Source organism: Actinia tenebrosa, unplaced genomic scaffold, assembly GCF_029948245.1.
Source record: "Actinia tenebrosa isolate PJP-AT-01 unplaced genomic scaffold, QUT_ActTen_1.0 PGA_scaffold9__36_contigs__length_13948895, whole genome shotgun sequence".
NCBI classification, from domain to species: domain Eukaryota; kingdom Metazoa; phylum Cnidaria; class Anthozoa; order Actiniaria; family Actiniidae; genus Actinia; species Actinia tenebrosa.
Window position 1 is genome coordinate 3,275,923 of NW_028292586.1, and position 23,205 is coordinate 3,299,127.

General features: G+C 38.7%; 2 protein-coding genes across 3 annotated transcripts in view; one reads left to right on the forward strand and one right to left on the reverse strand.

Annotated features, from left to right (window-relative positions):
• Window positions 1–9,587, forward strand: part of LOC116298264 (uncharacterized) — a 25,132-nt gene extending 15,545 nt beyond the window's left edge. The window contains exons 1-4 of one of the 2 annotated variants that reach the window (XM_089024614.1): window positions 3,238–3,517; window positions 4,186–4,451; window positions 7,188–7,281; window positions 7,511–9,587. In XM_089024614.1, coding sequence (XP_088880740.1) covers window positions 4,269–4,451; window positions 7,188–7,281; window positions 7,511–7,977 — 744 coding nt within the window. In that variant the 5' untranslated portion in view covers window positions 3,238–3,517; window positions 4,186–4,268 and the 3' untranslated portion in view covers window positions 7,978–9,587. Of the gene's footprint in view, window positions 1–3,237; window positions 3,518–4,185; window positions 4,452–7,187; window positions 7,282–7,510 lie in introns of those variants that run through there. The other variant, XM_089024613.1, reaches the window with a different exon arrangement.
• On the reverse strand, window positions 9,284–23,143 carry LOC116298262 (ubiquitin-associated domain-containing protein 1). The gene is made up of 13 exons (XM_031706652.2): window positions 22,822–23,143; window positions 22,695–22,741; window positions 21,362–21,481; window positions 20,514–20,613; window positions 19,455–19,483; window positions 18,861–18,894; window positions 17,166–17,200; window positions 16,884–16,954; window positions 16,637–16,769; window positions 14,907–14,993; window positions 14,322–14,389; window positions 13,330–13,400; window positions 9,284–11,942 (listed from the first exon to the last, which is right to left on the reverse strand). Exons 1-13 carry the CDS (start codon window positions 23,072–23,074, stop codon window positions 11,830–11,832), a joined length of 1,161 nt encoding a protein of 386 aa, XP_031562512.1. The 5' UTR covers window positions 23,075–23,143; the 3' UTR covers window positions 9,284–11,829.
• Between the last annotated feature and the right edge of the window lie 62 nt (window positions 23,144–23,205).

Consider the following 23,205-nt stretch of genomic DNA (forward strand, 5'->3'; position numbering starts at 1 on the left):
CTTTTTTTCTGTAGGGTAGTAATGGGTGGTCATCCTCATCAACGATCCTAAACCCGACATTACACGAATACCCCGTCGAAACGCAAATGGTACACATGATCAATCCCAGGCCCCCAACCTTCACCCACAGCCCGGTGTCATGCCAATGCTGTTCTAAGTAGTCCTTCTCCTCCAAAAAATGTAGAAACCAATCTTCCTTCGCGTGTGGGTTCATATATTTCAGGGAATAAATTCCCTTCTATAGACTCATTACCGTAAGAGTGCTAATGGTCTTGTGATTATAAACCGTATCTCTCTGATTTTCTATACTATTTATGCAAACGCTCCCGGTGTCATCTACGCGCATTTGCAGCTTTACCTTCCCGTGGCAATCGGCAACCATATGAAGAGTCCAAACGGAATGATTTTCGGCGCTATTCGTTGGCGGCTCTACGGAGAAATGCGCAGGCTCCCTGTTGTTTGTCTTCACACGCATAGGCTGCAGTATGCCATTCTCATCCAGGAACCTGAAGCCCACGTTGGCATGGCTGCTCGTGCCAATGCAAATACTACAAAGGATCAATTTCTTTCCTGAGTAATTCAAATTCACGGACATGCCCGTGACATCAACCCAAGATGCCTGGGTGTATTTTTTCTCGCCTGTGTAAGTCGTATAAACACAATCTACTCCAGCTACGTAGGGGTTATTCATCGCCATATATAATAGCTCAGACCAATGCTTACGGTAGCCAAGCCGGCTTTTAGTAAGTTATGGTCGTATTCCTCGGGTATCGTAGGCATAACATGGGCCTTCTTTGATGGTTTCTTAACTACGGGTAGCTTCGCTTCGTGTGACTTTTTTGGCTTCTCTACGAAGTGAGGAATGTTCCTAAGAGTGTCAGAGTTCACGTCATTCACCCCAAACTTCATATCCTTAGTAGCTCGCTGCAGCTTGTTGTTATAACCCACAACGGAATGGGCGTTGATGACCAAATTACTCGGCATTAACCAACAACCAGGCGACAAAGCGTAATCCAGTCGCACTTTAGACTGCTGCACCGCTAATTGATATCTCTGCACCGACTTGGATATGTCGTTCTCTATTATTGCTGACTCAAATAAAGTTAGGAATTCTTCTTGCGTTTCCCGCGAAGCACCTTGGGATCCAACGATGGGGCTGCGGGTATTTACCTGCGCTCCTAAGATGCAGTACACAAATGCTTCAATGCTGCGGTTAATCCTGGCTAGGTTCCTTAAACCTTTTCCTTTCATCAACACGAATGGATCCCAAGTGCCGAGGTAGTTCGATTGGATTCTGGTAATTAATGAATTATTGCTCTTATCACCACCCATATCACCGAACTCTAACTCATTACTTGGGTATTCCTGATGCCCATAATCGGCCGGCTTCTCACCGTTGGCACCCCAAACGTAAACGATGCCAAGGCCATGCGTCTTACCCTCTTTGTAACGAAAGTCTCTTTGCTGTGGTTTGAACTCATTAATTAACCTTTCTAGGGCTGCGGCGTTATATCGATTATTCATTGGATTAAATGCCTTATCTCCCGGTAAAGGTACGTTAAGCTCCTTCAACAACCTCCTTACCGTAAAGGCAACGTGAAACCGCATGATCGGAACGTGAAACATATCCGCGGCAACGCCACAACCTTTAGTGGCGGCCCAGACAGCAAAGTTTAACTGCTGCGGCCAATATCGCATATTGGGTCCTGCTAACCATTCCCTGGCCTCTTTACCCGACGTATGCTTTAACATCGTATCCCCATAGATATTCCTTACTACTACATCAAATGATTGCCTACCCACTGAAATCTTCAGGAACGTTACCATCGTTTCAAAGTCGTTTACACCACCTTCAGCATCGTAAAATGGGTAATCTTCCGTGGTTAACAATAAGTTTCTAGGAAAATTGGGCGCTTTATGCACGGGTGCCTCCTTCGTTATTGGCAAATGCTGTGCCTTTTTCCTCTCCTCATGCGGCTCCAAGTCCGTATTGCTGTACATTCTTTCGCCGTTATAGTAAATCCCATCGGGTCTTCTTTCGAACTTACTAGGGTCTGCATGCGGAAACATCTTCCTAAATGCTCTACAATTCCAGTAATCCCGGTTGTCATGATGTGGCTGCTCCTCAATATCATTCCCAAAAGCGTCGTACATTAGTATATATAATGGATGTTATACCATCAGCACCTCAGTTGTACCCAGATGTTCCCAATTATCACGCTACCACTAAGGATACAGGTCCTAACGAATTAAACGCTGAAAACTTTAGGCTCAACAAAGCGAACTTAATCCTGGCTTACTTGGAAGGGCAGACAAAACACTACGAAAAAGTCCGAAAAAAGTACGTCAGAGCCCGGAGTACGCTACATAAGATTGCGATAACTTCAGGATCCATATCTGTTGTGTTAACGGGCTCTGGCGTTGCTACTTCGCTTACTGGGCCGGGAATAATTGTTGGAGTTCCTTTGGCCGGCGTTGGGGCAACCTGTGGTATTATTTCTGCTGTTGCTACGGGTATTATGAAAAAGCTATCCACGAAAATATCCAAGCATGACACGACAATAGCTCTGTCTAGGGCTAAAGTAAATACAATTACCGATCTTGTCTCAAAGGCTTTGCGTGACAGAAAGATAGACGACGTAGAATTCTCGCTTATTCTGGCCGAAGAAGACAAATACGAGAAACTAAAGTCGGACATAAGGAATAAAAAAACAGTCGTAAAAGATCTTTCCGAGGAATCTCGCAAAAAGATCTATCAAGAAGCGAAAGAAGAGCTTCAAAGAAAGCTTGCTCAGTAAATATCGTGACGGGATTCTATTTACATATCGAACGTCAGTCTAGAAATTACGCGTAATATAAATTCAGTGAATTATTACGCGTAATATAAATTTAGTGAATTATTACGCGTAATATGAATTATTTGGCGAATTATTACGCGTAATATGAATTATTTGGCGAATTATTACGCGTAATATAAATTCATCGTATGAATTACGCGTAATATGTTATTGTCGCCTCGGAATCCATCCTAACAGGGGGTGGTTGGGGTCTATTTTGTAAAATATTTCGTAAATTACGTCAGGGTAATAAGGAATATCCTTATCCAGCCGACAAAACATCCACTCGGCTTTTGTCATATCAGAAACCTCAGGAATAGACTTACCGGTAATTTCAGACAAAAGATAGGGAATAGCTTTGTAATATTTCCCTAGCTTTAATTTTTTCAACGTTTTCCGTAGACTTTGTGGGGTTGGCTCTTCTAAATGGTCTATGATTTTCTTCTTTACTTCGTCGCTTAAATATATCGGATGTAAACCTTGGATATGACTCATCCAGTCCCTGAAGTATTTTAATCTCTTATATGGCGTTTTCTTACGACCTCCATTGGCGTAATACTGCTCTCTGGTAGCATTTGGTACGGCATTACGAATATTCTTACCACACTCGTAACACTGTGCTGACGTGTCGTCTTCTATTTGCATTTTCTTACCACAACACCAAAAGGGTTCTGGCTTAGGTACGATAACTTTAGGTCTTAGACAAATTATGCAAAAGTCGTTAACGAACTCTTTACATTCATGCATCGTATATATATCGTACATTTTTATAAACACTTATCTTTGATTCCCAACACAGCAGCAGTAAGGACTTATCGCGCGGCTTATTCCCGCTGCCGGCGCCTTCCTTAAACCGCCTGTAAAACCCGTAAATCTTTGACATTGACCGCGAGTCCCCCTTACTGCTGCTTAAAATACAAACTTTTAGTAGTGACCTTTTATATGGACCATTTCGTCTCAATTTTTTGGATAACGACAAATATCTATTCATGTAACAGAGAGTTACCAAGTTTCAGCGAATACCTAGAATACAGTGTCGAGAAATTAGCGACCACATATAGCTAAACAGCCTCATGGAGTACCGAGATCCATGGTAAACCAGAATGTACGAGTTTGATATTTCATATCATTTCATAACACACTCTGGGATGCATATTTGAATACCTCAAGGGACATTGCCTCTTGTGCGGCAAATGAGGCGTTAAAAAAGGACGTGTGATAGAATAAATTACCAACAAGGAAGTTACTTTATGACGCGAGTATTATTGAATAACTTCTCGAGTTATTTTGCGTTGTCTCGTAATTATTTCATATCATGACCGATTATATTTTTGTATTTGCTTTTCAGCTGGTGATTGCAATGTTGGTTCCAAGGTCACCTATAGACAATATAGTGATACCATAGTAAACCACACCATCGTTGGCCCCATCATGTCATCTATTACAGCCAAGAATGAGAGAGAATGTGAGATGGAACGTCACCTGGCTGTACCAGACATGTGCTACATGTTCAACTACTATCCCTCGTCTAAGGTTTGTGAGCTGCTCTACAAGGATCGTGCGGCAGAATACAAGGTGGAGAAGAAAAAAGGATCTAAAGTCAAGACACGAAAGGTTAGGGAAACATGTCTATCTATAACATGTCTATACCAATCGACAGATCATTCCTTAGTATATACTCAATTGAAGAATCGTTGTCGGGTTCAGAAACATATAACATAGAAGCTTAGACCGAAATGGCACATGGGAAGTACGTTAATTAGATGTATGCTGTGACCGGCGACCCGTGGCATCATTCACTGTTTTTAATACGCGTTTGACGTTCTAAACCGACTGCATGGATGGCGCAAATGAATAAATTATAATATTTTTATGTAATTTGTATGTGCCATTTCGGTCTCAGCTTTTATGTTCTATGTTTCTGAACCCGACAACGATTCTTGTGACAACGATTGAGTTTATACGATCGCGAGTTAAAAAGATAGTTCATCAGTTAACGCAGCTTATGAAGCAGGGTCATGTGACCACCTATTGGTTTGACATTCATTTTTCAAGTTTACCTAAATTAAACATTTGGGCCACCAAGGTTAAGTTTTGTCGAGATACGCGATGAAAACGAATTCTGGATTAGACTTTTTGAGTTTACTGTGTTATATGAGGATAAGCCATTTACCTCATTCACGCATTCGAGCAATTCATCAGCTTTATGTCTTTCTGGTCGACTTTAGTTTGTGTAGCACGATCCTTGCATTTAACTTGTAAATAACTATAAATAAAAATACCAGAACTATGTTTTTTCCACAAATTGTTAATTTCTGACGCGCTGATTGGCTATTACGTCTTGACCAATAAGAAGACAGATAAATAAGCTGACGTCAACGAGCGCCCGCTCTTTCCATTGGTTGTTTTGATCACCAAAAAAAAAACGCCGAAAAAGAATGCGTGTTAGTGATTTTTTTTTTGTGGTGAAAAACAACAAAACAAATCAAGTTCCTTTTTCTATATGATCTGTACTGTTATTGAACATGGATTGGCGTCAGCATATAATCCAAACATCGCTGCGCTCGTGGCTCCACTTGAATTTGGATCATATACTGACGCCATTCCATGTTCGATAAGAGTACAGACCATAAAAATGGGACCTCGATTTGCTAAATAAACTATAGTTGAAAGACAAGACAAATACGCATACAAGGCACGAATACAGTCGTGACACGGTAATGGATACATATCTCAATAATTTACTCTACATCCAATCAAATACCCGGAACACGACACAAACGCGGTTCGGACTTGGTCACGCCACGCTATTTTCAATAGCTTAATCAAGCCAATCTTGTTATATGGTAGCGAGGTCTGGGGTGTGGAAACAAAGAAAAATTTAAATATAGATCCACTAGAAAAAGTGCAAATAAAATTTGGTAAAATGCTTTTAGGAGTAAGTAAAAAAGCGTCTAATAACGCATGCCGAGCAGAATTAGGGCTCTTCCCAATAAGAGTTTACGCAAAATTAAGGGCAATCAAATTTTGGATAAAATACATGAATCGTGCTGATACTGATAAATCAAAACTCTCAGATCAGACAATAGCTGATAGTTTCTTACAGAGTTCGAACAATTCGAGATGGACAGAGAAAATAAAATTAGCCCTTGATAAGTTAGGTCTAAGCTATTTATGGCAGCAAAATACAAGTGAGAGAATGACTGACTACCAATTAACTAAGCTGATGAAAAGCATTAGACAAAGAATTGAAGATCAAGAATTTCAAATTTGGCTTGCAGACATACATAACGATTCGGGAAGAAAAGATTCACAGAAAAATAAATTAAGAACATATAGAACATTTAAAATAGATTATAAGCGAGAGGAATACTTAAGAGAGGTAACTAATATTAAACACAGAATAAGTCTGACCAAACTAAGAATAAGTGATCATTGTTTACAAATTGAAATAGGTAGATATACAAGACCATATACCAAACCAGAAGAAAGAGTGTGTCAGATATGCCAAATTGAAGTAGAGAGTGAATTACACTTCCTACTAACATGCCCAAATTACTATAATGAAAGAAAATATCTTGTTGATAAGATTGAAAATATAACACAATTACGAATAGAAAGTTGGTTAAAAAACGAAGAAAAATTTGCTTTTATTATAAATCCAAAGAAATCAATACAAAAAATAGTAGCAAAATATATATGATTGTTTCAGCAAAAGAAATAACAGTATTTGAATGAATATCTAGTTAATATAAAGAATAGAACCACCGTTATATTAAGATGTGCCTAAGTATTCCTCATCTACACATATTACATTTTCTTCTTTTTCTAATAATTTGATATAACTTATGAAATATTGTAAATGTATTGTAAATTTATATTTGTGTGATTGTAATGTATTAATAATTATTAGCATTAAGTCTTAAATATTTGTAACAGATATATAGACGCTAATAATGTAAATAAACTAAACATGGTAACGGCACTGTCAGACCAATCACTGCTCTAAGGTCCAAGACGTCAAACCCTCGCCATGTCGATAAATTAGACGTAGGAATCGAATGTCGCATTTAATTAATTCTAACGCTTGCAAAAACGTGAGTATGCGTTAACGAAAGCCAGCTCAGGCACTAGGATGTCTGCGACCAAAGTGTGTCGTTTCGTGCAGCTGGCATGAATTTCGTCGAATTTAATTTTCTGTTAAATTATAATGGTTAAGACCTCGCACTTGTCATGTGCGAAATGCAACTATTAGATTTGACATGGCAAAAGTTCGACGTCTGAACCCGTCCTAAATGTTCTGTATTTCTGACATAACTTGCACTGATTTTTAAAATAATTTATTTGCAGTGTGAATCAAGTTCTTGTGTTGTCGGCACGGCACAACATTGTGTCTCTCTTGGTGACCAGAGCAACACCCTCTGTCTGAACTTCACCGGTCGCAGTAAGTATATACAGTTGCCTATACTAGGCTAAGCCTGCGTAGATGCGCTATGGGGGCCTTGGGGAGGAGGGAAGGGAGGAGTAAGTCTCCCAAATCTCCCAAAGCGCCGCTACGCAGGCTACCTGTAGCTATGCATGTGGTTTGGTTTTGATCTTTCGTTAAGGGCGTGTGGTATTTGCATCACCTTTCCTTCTCTTTGTTGTTTTACAATCTCACTTTTGTCTTTCAGTCATCAAAGCCAACACAGCTCCTGTGTGTATTGGAGCTAGAAACGACAGCTACGGGACATTCTTTGCTCCTGCTTATGGGAAAATCAAGACATTCAAGCTCGTTCACATCTCAGGAGGAATTGCTGCTTATGGAAGTTCTTTAGGAGGAGCTCCAGGAAATTGGGGAACGTTGGCTCCTGCAGAGCCCCATCCACACCTTGAACTGCACGTCACCGATACCCAGAACTCAAGTATCACCCCTCCACCTGGGTACCCTCTCGATATGTCATATGGTTTCATGCGCTACGGTGTACCAGGCTTCACGGTCATGAGTCCAGAACTCGTGTTCCCTGACATTTCTCCACCTCTTGCTGTGACCAAAGGAAAAGAGTTCAGGATTTGGGAAGGACAGGATCTCGCTAACGCTCATGAATTCGATAACATTGGACCAACCTGTGCTGATGTGTACGTTTTCTTCACCGGTTGAAGACCCGCCCTAGTTCTTGACAGTCATTTTCACATTTTTTTATTACTGCAGCGGGATGAAAAAACCAGTGGGAAATTCTCAATCAAGGAAGGTTATTGCCGAACGCAATCGAATCCAATCATGTGATTGCGTTCGATTGAATTCGACTTCCAAATCATTTGATCGATTACGCGGAGTTTATTAATTGCACCACAATTTTGTTTCAAACATTATAAAGAATGAAGCTTCTGGTTATTGAGAGATGGACTAGTAATTTTCACCTACTTATACTTTTTAACGATTTGTTATTTGCACCATCATTTAGCTGGTGCCAATGAGTGACACAATGGGTTGAACGACATCAATTAAAACTGCAGGGGAGGCTAACAAAGTTTTATATCTGACAAAGTAGTTGCACACAATGTACAAATTTGTAAAAATTACAGCATGATTTAGGGACCGATCAGTATTTATATCAGCTGGGGTAGTTTAGGGGGAGAACATAAACAACTGATAGGGGTGGAGATGAGTTAGAGAATTTCAAGACATTGGTATTGTACAAGTTGTACGTTTTTTTGTATTGCGCTTAACTTTCGCAAATAATTTGCTCTTAGACGAGGCAAAACCTGTAGAGTGAATAAGCCCGTTAATAAGGAACACAGCGGTATTCAGTTACCGAATGAGTAAAAAGAGTCTATCACCCCATTCACACCAAGGCTTAAATATGTTTTAAAGTGGTTTAACTACACAGGTTTGGAAAACTATCTACGAACACTGCACAATCTTTGGTAAAATGATGCATGTAAGCTATCCTTTGTCTTGCTCTGATAATATTTTACAAAGTTTTATTATATTGTAGGTTTCTAGTTTCTAAATTTTTTTCCTAATGAAAACATAGTTTAACTAAACACGTTTAGGTGTGAATGGGGTATATTGTTTGCATCACGTCGATAAAGAAAGGTATAAAGCCCTGTTTACACTGGCGATTTTTGCTGCGATTTTTGTGGCAATTTTCGGAAATGTAAAATCTTTTGTCTCATCCTTCGAAAGAGACATTCGTCTAGGAAAATCTTGGTATCCTGAAAAAAAACTTTACAAGTAAATTATTTACCATTATTTATTATGAACAGAATCGCCGAAACAATCGCAGCAATAATCGCCGAAAAACTCGCGTGTGTAAACGTGTAAACTCACTAGTGTAAACTCACTAGTGTAAACGTGGCTTAAAACCTTGCCTTGATGAGTTGTTGCCCCTTTCTCCATAGATATATATGGGCAATAAAGCCAGGTGAAAACAAAACAAGAAAGAATTACCCAACAAGTAAAATATCTCGGTCGTGGTACATTTATGTTTTTCAATTTCATATTGACACAGTCGCTCCCCCGGCCAAATATAATGATGATTGTTTATATATATATATATGCAATCGTTATGAGTGTCGGCCAAAACCTTATACCCCGGCACATGTTCGGCTTTACTTCGGTAAAGGTAGGTCAATCTTAGTCGTGGTTGCTTGGTCACGTGTCTTCTGAATATAGGACACGAGGTACAAAAATTTCGAGAAGGAAAAGAGATTCTCCGACTTGCTCTTTTACATTATGCAGAATATTAAAGTCCATATTGGAACCAATTTAAGCACGCCAAATTTTTTAATCATTTTTTGAAAGAAAAAAAAAAGATTTTTTAAGACACGCTTTTGGGGAGCAGTCATTATTTAAGAGTCGGAGGGGGTGGGGGGTGGAAGAAAAAATGGGGACCCTCAAATTTGTTTAGTGGAACATAGGGGGCCTTGAAAGGTCAAAAGGATGATTGGGAGGATTGTTTAAACGATTGAAGAGGGGTACCCGAAAAACATGAATGCCATTGTCGGGGTCTGGAAAATGCTTTGCATCAAAAACATTTTCTTCTCCACCCCTCCCCCCTCCGACTTAAATAATGACTGCTCCCTTAGACACGTGAGCAGCCCCAAGTAGGTTCTTTCTCATTCTCGTTCCCAGACCCTACTCATTCGCAAAAATCGTAGGCTCTGGGAAACCCCACTGACTGGAAGCAAGAATCTTGCGACCAGGTCGTCAGAGCGCATGCTCTATCTCAGGATCGCTGACTTTAAAATGCTCGACCTTTCTAACGGTTTGTTTGCGTCTTCTGTTATTGCAAAAGTTTATATGTTCGACAAATGGAAATAGGAATTGATTCGAGATTCGAAGAAACATGACCGTTCCTGTCGATTTGTCTTGCTTGGTTTCCGTTGGTATTTTTGTTTATCCTGTTGTCCAATCAGAGTTCGTTCAGTGTTATGTAATTTTCAACAGCCATTGGAATTCCATAGAATTTTAGGGTTTTTCCCTGGCTTGTTTTTTCCCGATTTTCGCTATGAGGAGGCTCTGGGTACGAGAATGGTTCTTTCTCTTAAGGTTGCCGGTCCTAGTCTTTTTCTCTTAGCTTCTGTCTTTGCAGGAAAGACCTGGAACCGACACTTCTTATGGCGGTTACCAACTGAGGAAACTACGTACACTATGACTTTGTGTTAAAAATGACTGTACATTTAAAATAAAAATGACCCTGGCTCGTATATACCTATTTCAGAAAAGGTTATCGGAGGCAAACGAAATAGGCCATCTGTAAACTACTGAGATTAAAATTAGAAAAAAAAAATCTATCAATAGTCCCTTTCACAGTTCCCTGAGCCATTTTTTAACACCTTGGACAATTATTCACATGTCTTTATCATTGCAAGCTCACCGTTCATCTCGCTTCGATGCAAAGGCAATGCTACCTTTCAAGATGGCGCAGGGAACTGTGAAAGGGACTATTCAATAAATTAAACTGATAGGTTATAGTTATTATCTTCGTTAAGAGCACGGAGGTTAGTGTTGTGATACAAGGTATTATCATTCAATTTTTTCCCTGTCTTTTTTGGCCGACATAACTGCAAATAACTGCCTACAAATGATAATCTGCTCATGCGCATTAAGGTGCAAAGCCGTTTTGCTGCAAAGAACAGTCTGCACCTGCGCAGTAACGTAGCCGCATTTGTCAACATGGTGCGCTTTCCTGAGCTGTCAGAAGATGACTTGTCATGTTTGTTAGACAGCAACAACAACCAAAAAACACACACAGAGGAAAAAATTCATCTGAATGATAAAACAATAATTGAACTCGGTTATCACATAATATCGTGATTTGTTAGTATGTCCGCCTTTGGCATCGGCAAATAATTGCTTTGCTCGCCACTAAGATATCACAATTTTTGAACCTCGTTCCGTTCAATAACTACTTATTGTTTTCCACAATTCCTTCGGGTTTCGGTTTCCGTCTTGGAATGACCTATCTCCCTTGGATCTGACGTTTTTTGAAATACGGGTATACTTATTGGTAAGTTGACAAACCCAGTCAGTTATTTACAGATGAATGAGATGAACGGATCAGGGAGGGAGAAACGGATAAAAAAGAGTGAGAAACAACGAAAAAACGAACCCCCCCTCCAATCGATAGAAGGGAGTGGCAGGAAAGAGGTAAAAAGAGGGTGAAAGGGCCAAAAAAAATAGGGAGGGAAGAGAACGATGACATAAAGTATAGGAAGGGAGAATATTTACAGTGCAACTACTATAACCGGGGCCACTTAGACAGCAAGAACCAATAAAAACAATACATCCCGACTTTGGGTAGTGGAGCCAATCAGAAATCAGCAGAAAACAATAGCCTTTCAACATGTCTTTTTATTTCCAAGAGAAAATGACGATTGCCATCAAGTAACATCAGGGTCAAATTACAATTCTTGTGCAGTCTAGGTTTCTGATTGGCTCCACTACCTAAAGTTGGAATGTATCGTTTTCATTCTGCGTTTTAATTGGTTTTACTATCTGGCAATACTATCTAGCGAAACCCTGAACTATTCGAGATATTTGGAGCAGCACTGGTCCGGTTTCAGGATCGCTAATGTACATACCACTATTAGTGGGACTTTCAAGCATGTCTTCAAAGGCTAGAGGCGAAACGAATAAATGAATTAGACGGTAGCGGAAAAGAGCGAATAGAGCGTTTTTACGTGACGTCACAGCGGCCATATGGGGTACCAAAACAATACATTTATATTACACTCTATTTTTATGCAAATACTGTGCAGAAAGTTTCTATTGTTTATGGCTGCCTTCTCACGTGAGTGAAAACGCTCTATAGACCTCTACTCTTTTAATACTTCTTTTTACAGTTCCGATGAGTGACCACGACTAATATTCCCATGTTGAGTTTGCCTTTCCTCAGTCTTAGCCTCTATTGTGTACAAATATGTGTTCTTTTCTCTTATTAAGGTCCATTGTATAGTAAGGAATATACGCACGGCGGAACAATATGAGTTGATTAAAATGCAATGAGTTTTGGTTGAATAGCTGAATATTATAAACACAACCGAGACTAAGGCTGAGCAAAAGAGAACTCGAAACTGGAGTATTGTTCCATGCTGAGGTTGGAGTTGCCGCGTATAGCTAAACTATAGTTGATCATTCGCGGCAACTCCAACCTAGACTTGGAAATATTGTACTTGGTCACTGAACGGAACTGTAAAAAGGTGTGTTCACCGATCCCGAATCCATACCGCCCTAGTTACAGTTGCTACGTCGGACAAGCTAAAATGTGTTTTTGATATACAGCATGGAACAAACACTGATTGCTGAAAATTGTAAATGTTTGCCTTAGAATCAATGCATCCTAATTGAGAAATAAAGTGCTGACAACTAAAAAAACCTTCTGAATTTGAGTTTGCTTGTCTGATATACTGTATTCCATTGGGAAAACTACCTATTCTTCGGTAGTCACTCAAGCATAGTTGGGGTCGATGTATTAGCTAGGGCGTAATGTTTTCCCATTTCACATCAAGTGTCATTCCCTAGAGTATTATATTTTTTGTTTCAAGGTTGTGCAAGAGAAGACACATGAATATGGATAAATTACTCAAATGTTATTCTCAAGAATGACACATGGTCTGAAATGGGAAACCTTTACGCCGCCCAAGCTAAAGAGGTCTTATTGATGGTTTTCAACCATTCCCTAGAGAATAAAATAACAAAAGACACGGCGGTCATGTTGGAGGATATAACAAAAGAATTCATTGACAATTCTTTTGTTAAGTTCCTCCAACATGGCCGACGTGAAAACCATTAATAGCTTTGTCTCGACATCACATGTGAGCAAAGTTTGATAGTGGTTCTGTCTTTCGATTTGAGGGTTTGTACATAGTTAATGGAGCGGAATCCATTCCACTCCATTAACTATGGTTTGTATCATTCAATTGATCTCTGGGTTTAGTTATTAGCCACCATGCTTTGATATGAATATCATGCGAAAATCGAATTCAATAAATATTCACCAATTACCTGCAAGAATTCGGGGATTATACAAGCCAAGCTGAACCATCGGGTTTTCCATAATAGCCTTGTACATGGGACTAAAGAGTATCAAATACAGTTTAAGAGGAAAAGTTTTTCAATAATGAGTAATAATGGCAAAAAGCGCCAGAATTAGACTTTCGTATGAGTTTTGATACCAATTTTCGTTTTGGGTTAACTGCACTCAAAACCTTCTTTAAACAGTTAGAAACTGATGTACTATGATAAAATGCCTGTTTGAAGCGATATTTTCAATTGTACAAAGATGTTTTGTTGCATTTGTATTAGAATGTTGCTTTGTCCGGCTTCTTTATAGAAAATATATGGGAAATAAGCAAATGAAGGCCTAAACCTCATTTTCGAATAAAAGTTTTGTTTTGGGTTAACATTTTGATTCCACTTTCATCGGTCATCTCCACTTCCAAACAAGTCAAACTTTCTGAATAACAAGATTTTAGCCTTGTACAACAGCCTTTCTTCAAGAAAATAGTTTTTGGCGCTCACTGCTTGAATACGAAAAGAATTCTCTCTTAAAATGAATTCTCTCTTAAAATGAACTTTTATAATTTAATTCCAAAATTCACAGGACAGAAGAATATAAACCATAGATAGAAAGACCATGTTCAAATTAGTAAAACTGTAAATTTCGGAGGAAGTAAGTTTAAAAATCGCGAAGATATGAATTTTTAAAAATCGAAATTTTGTATAAAAACATTCGTAGGCATCTTTTGCCCCTACCAAAGGTTTTCTTACAAAATTCACACTTTTCAAAAATCATTTTTTTCGCGAGTTTTCAACTTATTTCCTTCAAACTTTATAGTTTAACCGATTCGAACAGGCTCTCTCCAGCCACGGTAATTATTTTCTGTTTTTTTTAAATATATATTTTAAAATTCATTAACTTCAGCCTTATTATCGGTTAAAAATTGAATAATAAATAGAGCAAATTTCGGTGCAAGTGCACTAGTAAATAAACTCACCTATCTTGGTCCAGGCCCTCATCAATATTTACAACACCACATTTTTTATCCCCTAACAGCCAGTCACACTAAAGAAACGAAAAAGTGAATTAAAAAAAAAAAGGTCAAAACATTGAGAAAGTAAAGCATGTAAAAGCTGGGTTGGGAGAGCGGGGGATCGAAGGATTTTTTTTGCGACATCATACTTAAAACTCCGTCCACAAGTGCCCGGATATTTTTGAAAACGGATTTCTTTTTTTTTTTTTTTTTGCGGATTGGCCTCCCTTCCACGCGAATCTAGTGAAAACGCCCTTTACAAAACTCAACGTTTCGAAAACGGATACGTTTAGACAAAATAAAATTGATTCTCCCAAGAGGCACTTAACAAATTGACATCAGTTTTTTATGTGTCTGTCCTCTTATTGACGATAAGTTGCGTCTTCACATTGTCAAAGTAGTGCAGTGGATCCACGAGGCGAAGCCGAGGTAACCGGTCAAACGAAGGTCAAATAAAGGTTGAAAAAGCGATTATTTAATTCAGTGGATACATTCTATTTGTTTGGGAACCCCGCTTTCAGTGTTGACATAATTATCGATTTGACTTACTGCTGCTTCTTGGTTGTTGCCAGTTACTTTCAGCGCTACTAGAATGTCTTCTTCTTGAAAACCCATTTCTTTAAGATTTTCTACGGCCTGCAATTTATTATGTTTAAAGAATAAATACCGATCTACAGTTTCACAGAAAACGTCCCTGCTAGCAGTGCCAAGTATCGCCAACGAGGGAGACTCTTGTAGCAGGGAAACAGAAAACATGGTATGTTGGTTATAGTTTCGTATTGATGGGTTGCAAGCATTCCCAAGAGAGTCAAAAGACAAAACATGGCGGCCATTGAGGTACCGTTAACAATGGATGCTAATGAGAAATGTTTTGTTAAATGGCACCAACATGGTCGAGATGACGTAACGTGCAATCGAGGAATAAACTTAAAAAAAAAAAAAAAAAAACTTTTAATAAACTTTTTTTTTGTTTTTTTTTTTTTTTGTTTTTCTTCTTGTTATCATCTCTCTTCTACTCCGAGATGAAGGACTAATGTCCGAACGTAAGTACAGTTCCAAACTTTTTTTTTTATTTAAACATATTTGACTAAACATTTGCCCCAAAAGCTGTAAAGCTTAACGAGGGGGCTCACATCCATAATATTTACAGTACAAAGAAAGAAAATTAAACAAGCAAAAGCGAAATAATGAAAACAGGAAATGAAAAAATAATTAATCTTTGGTGAACAAAAAACGGTTTGTAGCTAATATGTACTTTTGTACTTCAGTGAAAAGTTCATGATTTTTTTTAAAGTCTAAGTCTCTACAGCCATATAAAAACCAACTAAGATTTTTTTATTTTTGAAGAAACATTTTGCCACAAACTACCACAAATCAATGCAGCTGTGGTAAAAAGAGAATTTCTCTGAGCAGCATATAAGGGACATTTAAAGAAAAGATGCATAATTGATTCTTTTTCAATTCCACATCTACAAACTTTTTTTAGAGGCATCTATTCTTTTCCCTCCTTTCTATGAATATCTTTCTTTGAAAGTTTTAATCTTTTAGGTGGAGGCTAAATCACTGAGAACATATTTCTATTTTAGTCGTTTTTGAAACCAGTTGGATCCAGAAACACGTCACAACTTAACAGCTCTATATACCTGTACACTCGTATTAATCAATGCTACTTTCTCTCGGGTTAGGTGTTTTTGATACCAGTTGGACCCAGAAACACGTCACAACTTAACAGCTCTATATACCTGTACACTCGTATTAATCAATGCTACTTTCTCTCGGGTTAGGTGTTTTTGATACCAGTTGGACCCAGAAACACTTCACAACTTAACAGCTCCATATACCTGTACACTCGTATTAATCAATGCTACTTTCTCTCGGGTTAGGTGTTTTTGAGACCAGTTGGACCCAGAAACACGTCACAACTTAACAGCTCTATATACCTGTACACTCGTATTAATCAATGCTACTTTCTCTCGGGTTAGGTGTTTTTGAGACCAGTTGGACCCAGAAACACGTCACAACTTATTAACAGCTCTATATACCTGTACACTCGTATTAATCAATGCTACTTTCTCTCGGGTTAGGTGTTTTTGAGACCAGTTGGACCCAGAAACACGTCACAACTTATTAACAGCTCTATATACCTGTACACTCATATTAATCAATGCTACTTTCTCTCGGATGAGGTGTTTTTGAGACCAGTTGGACCCAGAAACACGTCACAACTTAACAGCTCTATATACCTGTACACTAGTACTGTATTAATCAATGCTACTTACTCTCGGGTTAGGTGTAAATTCTCTTCGTTTCCGTCTTGTTCTGCTATAACCAACTGTTAAGGGTTCAGACTCGTCTAGATCTGGGTCGCTTTCATGTTGCAAGAGCCATTCCATGGCTTGCATTGGTGACATTCTGTGGAACAGCAACAATGATGGTTCAATGAAATCTAGATTTCAATTTTTGTTGTTGTTTTTTCATTCTGTTTTGCTAGGTAATTAAGTTATAATAATGAAATACAGACTTCACCTGTGTATACGTAGTGCTTTCGTGGCTTTAGCCTCTGTAAATCCCATATCTGTAAACTGTTTTAGAATTTCCTATAAAGACAGAAACACCATGATTTGTGCATGATTTAAAACAGCCTTGAAGTGTGGGAGAGGTATTTTCAAAATTCTCCAATCATTCATTTCCAGGTTTGTGAAAGAGCATTTCAAATTCCAGAAATTTCACAGCCAGGAATTGGACCAGGGGTCAATACAATTAAGAAGAGAGTGGGAACATTCCTTACTGTTTCAAACTAGTACTTACTGGATTGACGGCGAATTCATCATCATCAATTCTCCCTATAAAGGATGAAGACAGGTTGATAAGATTTGATATGGTCATAAATATGATAGGTCTGGCAAAAAGGCACCATGGGGGTTGGCAGAACATGAAAGAAATGCTAGGAGAAGCATGATGCACAGCCACACCCAACAAAGTAATACCCCTTTGGAGCTGGGACAACTGATTCCATGACTGTTGATGGGCAAAAAGGCACCTTGGGGGTCGGCAGAACATGAAAGCGCTACAAGAAGCACAATGCACAGCACACCCAACAAAGTGATACCCCTTTGAAGCTGGGACAACTGATTCCATGACTGTTGATGGGCAAAAAGGCACCTTGGGGGTTGGCAGAACATGAAAGCACTAGGAGAAGCACGATGCACAGCCACTCCCAACAAAGTGATACCCCTTTGAAGCTGGGACAACTGATTCCATGACTGTTGATGGGCAAAAAGGCACCTTGGGGGTCGGCAGAACATGAAAGCGCTACGAGAAGCATGATGCACAGCCACTCCCAACAAAGTGATACCCCTTTGAAGCTGGGACAACTGATTCCATGACTGTTGATGGGCAAAAAGGCACCTTGGGGGTTGGCAGAACGTGAAAGCGCTACGAGAAGCACAATGCACAGCACTCCCAACAAAGTGATACCCCCTTTGGGGCTGGGACAACTGATTCCATGACTGTTGATGGGCAAAAAGGCACCTTGGGGGTTGGCAGAACGTGAAAGCGCTACGAGAAGCACAATGCACAGCACTCCCAACAAAGTGATACCCCCTTTGGGGCTGGGACAACTGATTCCATGACTGTTGATGGGCAAAAAGGCACCTTGGGGGTTGGCAGAACATGAAAGAAGACATGCAAAGAGAAGCATGATGCACAGTATACCCAACAAAGTGATACCCCTTTGGAGCTGGGACAACTGATTCCATGACTGTTGATGGGCAAAGAGGCACCTTGGGGGTCGGCAGAACATGAAAGCGCTACGAGAAGCACAATGCACAGCACTCCCAACAAAGTGATACCCCCTTTGGGGCTGGGACAACTGATTCCATGACTGTTGATGGGCAAAAAGGCACCTTGGGGGTTGGCAGAACATGAAAGAAGACATGCAAAGAGAAGCATGATGCACAGTATACCCAACAAAGTGATACCCCTTTGGAGCTGGGACAACTGATTCCATGACTGTTGATGGGCAATCTATCTTTTTAAGCGTAAGACTGACCTATCACAGTTTAGTAGTATTATTACCCTAATGAGATCCAATTTATACTTAGACTAACTATTCTTAATGCAAATAGCAGCTGTCTATCTTGCTTAGCTACTACAGTTATTATAGACAGCTTGTACCCTTAAATCTGTTTATTCTTATATTTTCAAATTACAATTGTAATTAGGGTACTAATAATTAAAATCAATTGATTGATTGAGTACATATTATTACCCTAATTACAATTGTAATTTGAAAATATAAGAATAAACAGATTTAAGGGTACAAGCTGTCTATAATAACTGTATATTATATCTGAGTACACTATTGGAGGCATAGAATGACAACTCAGTTTTGCAGTGACGTCATTTGTACATCACTATTTCAGATCAGCTGGCGAGGATTTCCTTTTAGATGTAAACCATACGTTTTGTGCAGTACTATAGAATTTGCTCTAAACTATTTACCTTTAAGGCCTTCATCTGTCTTGTCACCTGAAGACTTATACCACAGAAAAATTCAATGTTAATAATGTCTAGCTATGGTCACATGAATAGGAACATTAACGACTCATATATTCCATATTTGGTATGGAAACGATAGGTCCTTTGCAGTTTACGGTCAAATGTCTGTATTGTAGAGCAAATTCTTTTTAAATTTTAAATTGGTGATTCTTTTTAGCTACTGTACTTGTAAAGAACTGAATGTAACGATGTGTAACCAGTGTGTCACAAAATGCAGTTTTATTACGATCTCTCAAAACAGGTTGTAGAAAGTTTGTTTGCAGTCCAGTAAATTTCACCCATGGGAATCAAAATGTTCATTCATTTGCTCTCAGTGAATTAATCAGCATGTGATTACTGAGCTGCAAAGGGCCTATTATGAGACACAGCTTGGATATTGATAATGGAAATGATGAAGGATAAATATGAGACATTGTCAGACCAACATCTTGGTCTAAAGGAGGCTTATATTATTTGGACTATGAAAATTACTTCCAGACTCCAAAGCTCAACTCCATATTATGAAACATGAATGCAATTTTTCAGTGTTCCACTTACACTACTGCTTGCTTCAGCATTACTGGTTCCTACAAAGTTGAAAAGAAATCATTTTGTTATCATTATATTCTTTTATACACTATATAATGACTGAGACATAAGTTGCAAAATGTAGGTCAGTAGTAGAGCACCCAGGGATAGCCATTGAACTATGTCTAGCCAGAATTGGAAATTGTCTGGTCAAATCTTTGCATTGCCAGTGATTTTGACCAGGGATAGCCATTGAACATTGTCCAGCCAGAATTGGAAATTGTCTGGTCAAATCTTTGCATTGCCAGTGATTTTGACCAGGGATAGCCATTGAACATTGTCCAGCCAGAATTGGAAATTGTCTGGTCAAATCTTTGCATTGCCAGTGATTTTGACCAGGGATAGCCATTGAACATTGTCCAGCCAGAATTGGAAATTGTCTGGTCAAATCTTTGCATTGCCAGTGATTTCCACCAGCGGCTGACCAGCCATTATTTACCTTTTCAGTCCTCTGCTACCATTTTACAAATCAAATGATGAAATCTAATGGTTAATGTTAGTTTCCTTGCACCTTTACACCTAATTGAAAAAACATTGTTGGGTTCAAAAAAAGGTTATACATGTATCATAAAATCTAAGACTGAAGTGGAGCATGGGAAGACAAACAATTATGCTAATTTCATGCGTACTGCAGTTTTCCCTTCCCGTGCACATTTTATGCATCATGGCTTTGGCATGTTGTTAATCTAGGTCGACCGACTTTGCTCTACTGTGCATTTTTACATGTCTATATGCAAATATGATACACATTTCGGAGTGCCCAAAATCCTTTTCTGTCTTAGCTTCGATGATATGACCTTCTCGAACCCGACTACGTTTTTTCAGGTGTATACACTGAATTGAAATGTGGCGACCAATTTGAAAAACTATCATTCTGGACTGACTAGCGACTGACTGGCCTCTCATACATGTGAGTCAATGCTCTTAGGTTTCCACATGGATTACACAAGGCTAATCAGTGCAGAATAGTTATTCAAATTGGTTGCCATATTTCGATTCGGTGTATAAAACTTTGCAACAAGACTGTACCTTTATAAAGGTTGCCTTCCTCATCGTATTCATCAATAGACTGAAGCAATAATGAAGAGTCGATAAGTGAGACCAAGATTCTCCTTAATTCTGTGTTGAACTAAAACAAAGGAGAACAGCATTTGGTTAGTGCTTCAAACAACACTGCTTTTAACATAGAGTTAAAGGGTGATATATAACCATGTATATATCAAACTGCATATGAACTGGAAAGTGCTTATTGTGTAGTTCCAAAAATTATTCATACCCCCCACGGAGAAATTTTTTTAAGACACCCCCCCTACCCCCAGAAATTCCAATTTTCTTCCATACAAACTCTGTAATTTTTGTTCTTTCTCTGACCCCCTACCCTTCAGAAATTCCAAATTCCTCTGTGGGGTGGGTATGGATAATTTCTGGAACTTTACATTCCATGGATGCTTTGGCCATGAACATACTATAGTGTTTCCACAGAGTCTAAACAGACTAGTATGGGAAGGGTTTTGAGGAATAAAGCAACATAAGTGTAACATGGGGTAACATGTCGTCTTTCACCCCTGTATACAGATAGTTCCAAATATTCAGATCAGTAGTTTAAGCCCTGTGGACACCATATGTGAGTTGTGCTTGTTTGATGTGTTGTTCTTTCCCTTGCCACAAGGGCTTTCTCTGGGTTCTCCGGGTTCCTCCATCTGTAAAAACCAACATGTGAGTTCAGTGTTTTATGCATAGAACACTGAATATAGTGGTAGTGCGTGTGAGTGAAAAGTGTCCTCAATTGTGCAAATGCGCTATAACGACTAGACACTTAAATAAAGAGATTTATCAATTATCATATATATATCATTTGGAGTCAATAAGGTACTCACATCAATGCTGCCTCCCGATGAGGATGGTGGCGTTTCTTCTTTTTTTCTTGCTTCCAGTTTAAGGGTTAGTCTTTGTATTGTGGCAATATCTGGCCCCTTAGAAGACACTCTCTTCTGGTTCTAAGATTGTATAACAGAAATTTTATCAAATCCTGAATAACTTCATGATACCAGGATTAAACAAGCTCACTAGTAAACTTATTCTTCAAATCTTTACAGTTTTTCTTATTTAGGTGCTCAGAATTATCAACATGACTAATTAAAAATTGAGAACAGAGAACTCGAAACAGGAGTGTTGTATGAGCTGCATTGTAAGATGTTTTACCACAATTTTCATAAACATGCAAACTCTCTGTCTCCAAGTTGCATGAAATTTGGTTTTTTGCTACCGCCAGTCAAAAGTATAAGAGGTACCGACTGATTAGGTTTGATTGACGGCAGCCAAAAACCAAATTTTCATGTGCAGCTCGCAGACACAGAGTTAGCATGTTTATGAAAAATTGCAGTAAGAAGCAAGGGGTAGCAGTTTTCTATTTTTAACTGCTTAACTAGTAAAATACCCAAAAAGCAGTGGCTGATCTCCTCAACCTTGCTTTGTAACCTCTAAAGTTTATATGTAACTGAAGAAATGATGGAAGAAAGCAAATTTATTCAGCACGCCCCCACTCCCTCTCCATATCCCCCCATCCTCCCCATCGCGCCCCCTGAAGATCATCAAACATGCTTATGCTTATATGCTTACTGATCAAAAATTATACGCAAGACGCAAGTACTATAATTTAAAAATAATTGCTCAAGAGCTTTCATCTGCAAAATGGCAATAGTTTTCTCTTGAGTTAGATACCATTCGTATTATTGCAAAAGAACTAGAGACTGTAGTAGTACTAGTCCGCCAGAGAATACGAGGTTAATATTGAGACTACTCTACGACAGTACATTGTATCAGAGGCAAACCTAAAATAAGTATATCATTTCGTTGCTTAATTCCATTAGTAGCAATTTAACCATGTACGAGGATTACAGAAGAAATAAGTAATAAATAATAGAGCGTTAGATAAAACGAAAAAGGAAAAAAGAAAAAAGGAAAAAAGGAAGAAGAATCTATATGGTACGTAAGTGTCGCATAATGGATAAAGCAAATCTCAAAGGTAAACACAAACAGTTGCTTTTGCATTATGTGGCTATTACGTGCTGTCGTCCCGTTAAAAAACAATATAAACACAAGTAACAACTAAAATAAAGGAAAAAGAAGTTAACTTCAGAAGAATTATTAAAATGAAATTATCTAATAGTCTGCTGTGGACGAATATTAAAGTCATAAACTTCGACTCACCTTATCTTCATTCGTATTTTGACGACGTTTGAGTAAAACCAGCTCGTCTAAAATGAACAAAATAAATTCTCAACCTCAACTTGATCTCTAAATAACAGAAAAACAGATCTCCAAGGGTTGTATTTACCATCTTCTTGCACTCCTTCTTCTTCTAAACTTTTTCCATCGTCTAAAATACGACGACATTTTCCAATAACCAGTTTGTAGGACGACGAATCTTTGTAAAATTCTCCACCTAAAGCTTTATCTTTTACGACAGCTACTCTATCTTTGCATGACACCGTCAAAGCTACTTCTTTCCCCGAAGCATTGGTGACTTTAATTTGTATTAAAGGGACGGCATTCAGCGACTTCAAGCCCTGAAGCTCCAAGTCTCTCATCGTAGAAGAAAACAACTACTGAAAAACGATTTCTTCCTTTACATTCTCCTTCTCCTCGAATCGTTTAATCGGATCCCGAAAATACACCGAGATAGTTCGGATTTCTTGAAAATCTGTCAATAGATTTTCGG

Coding starts and splice junctions, on each gene's coding strand:
- LOC116298262 (XM_031706652.2), bottom strand. CDS start 23,074: ATGAGAGACTTGGAGCTTCAGGGCTTGAAGTCGCTGAATGCCGTCCCT. Junction 14,994..16,636: donor AATTTACACCTAACCCGAGA/GTAAGTAGCATT, acceptor AATAAATTGCAG/GCCGTAGAAAATCTTAAAGA. Junction 11,943..13,329: donor TAATCCCCGAATTCTTGCAG/GTAATTGGTGAA, acceptor TTTCGCCTCTAG/CCTTTGAAGACATGCTTGAA.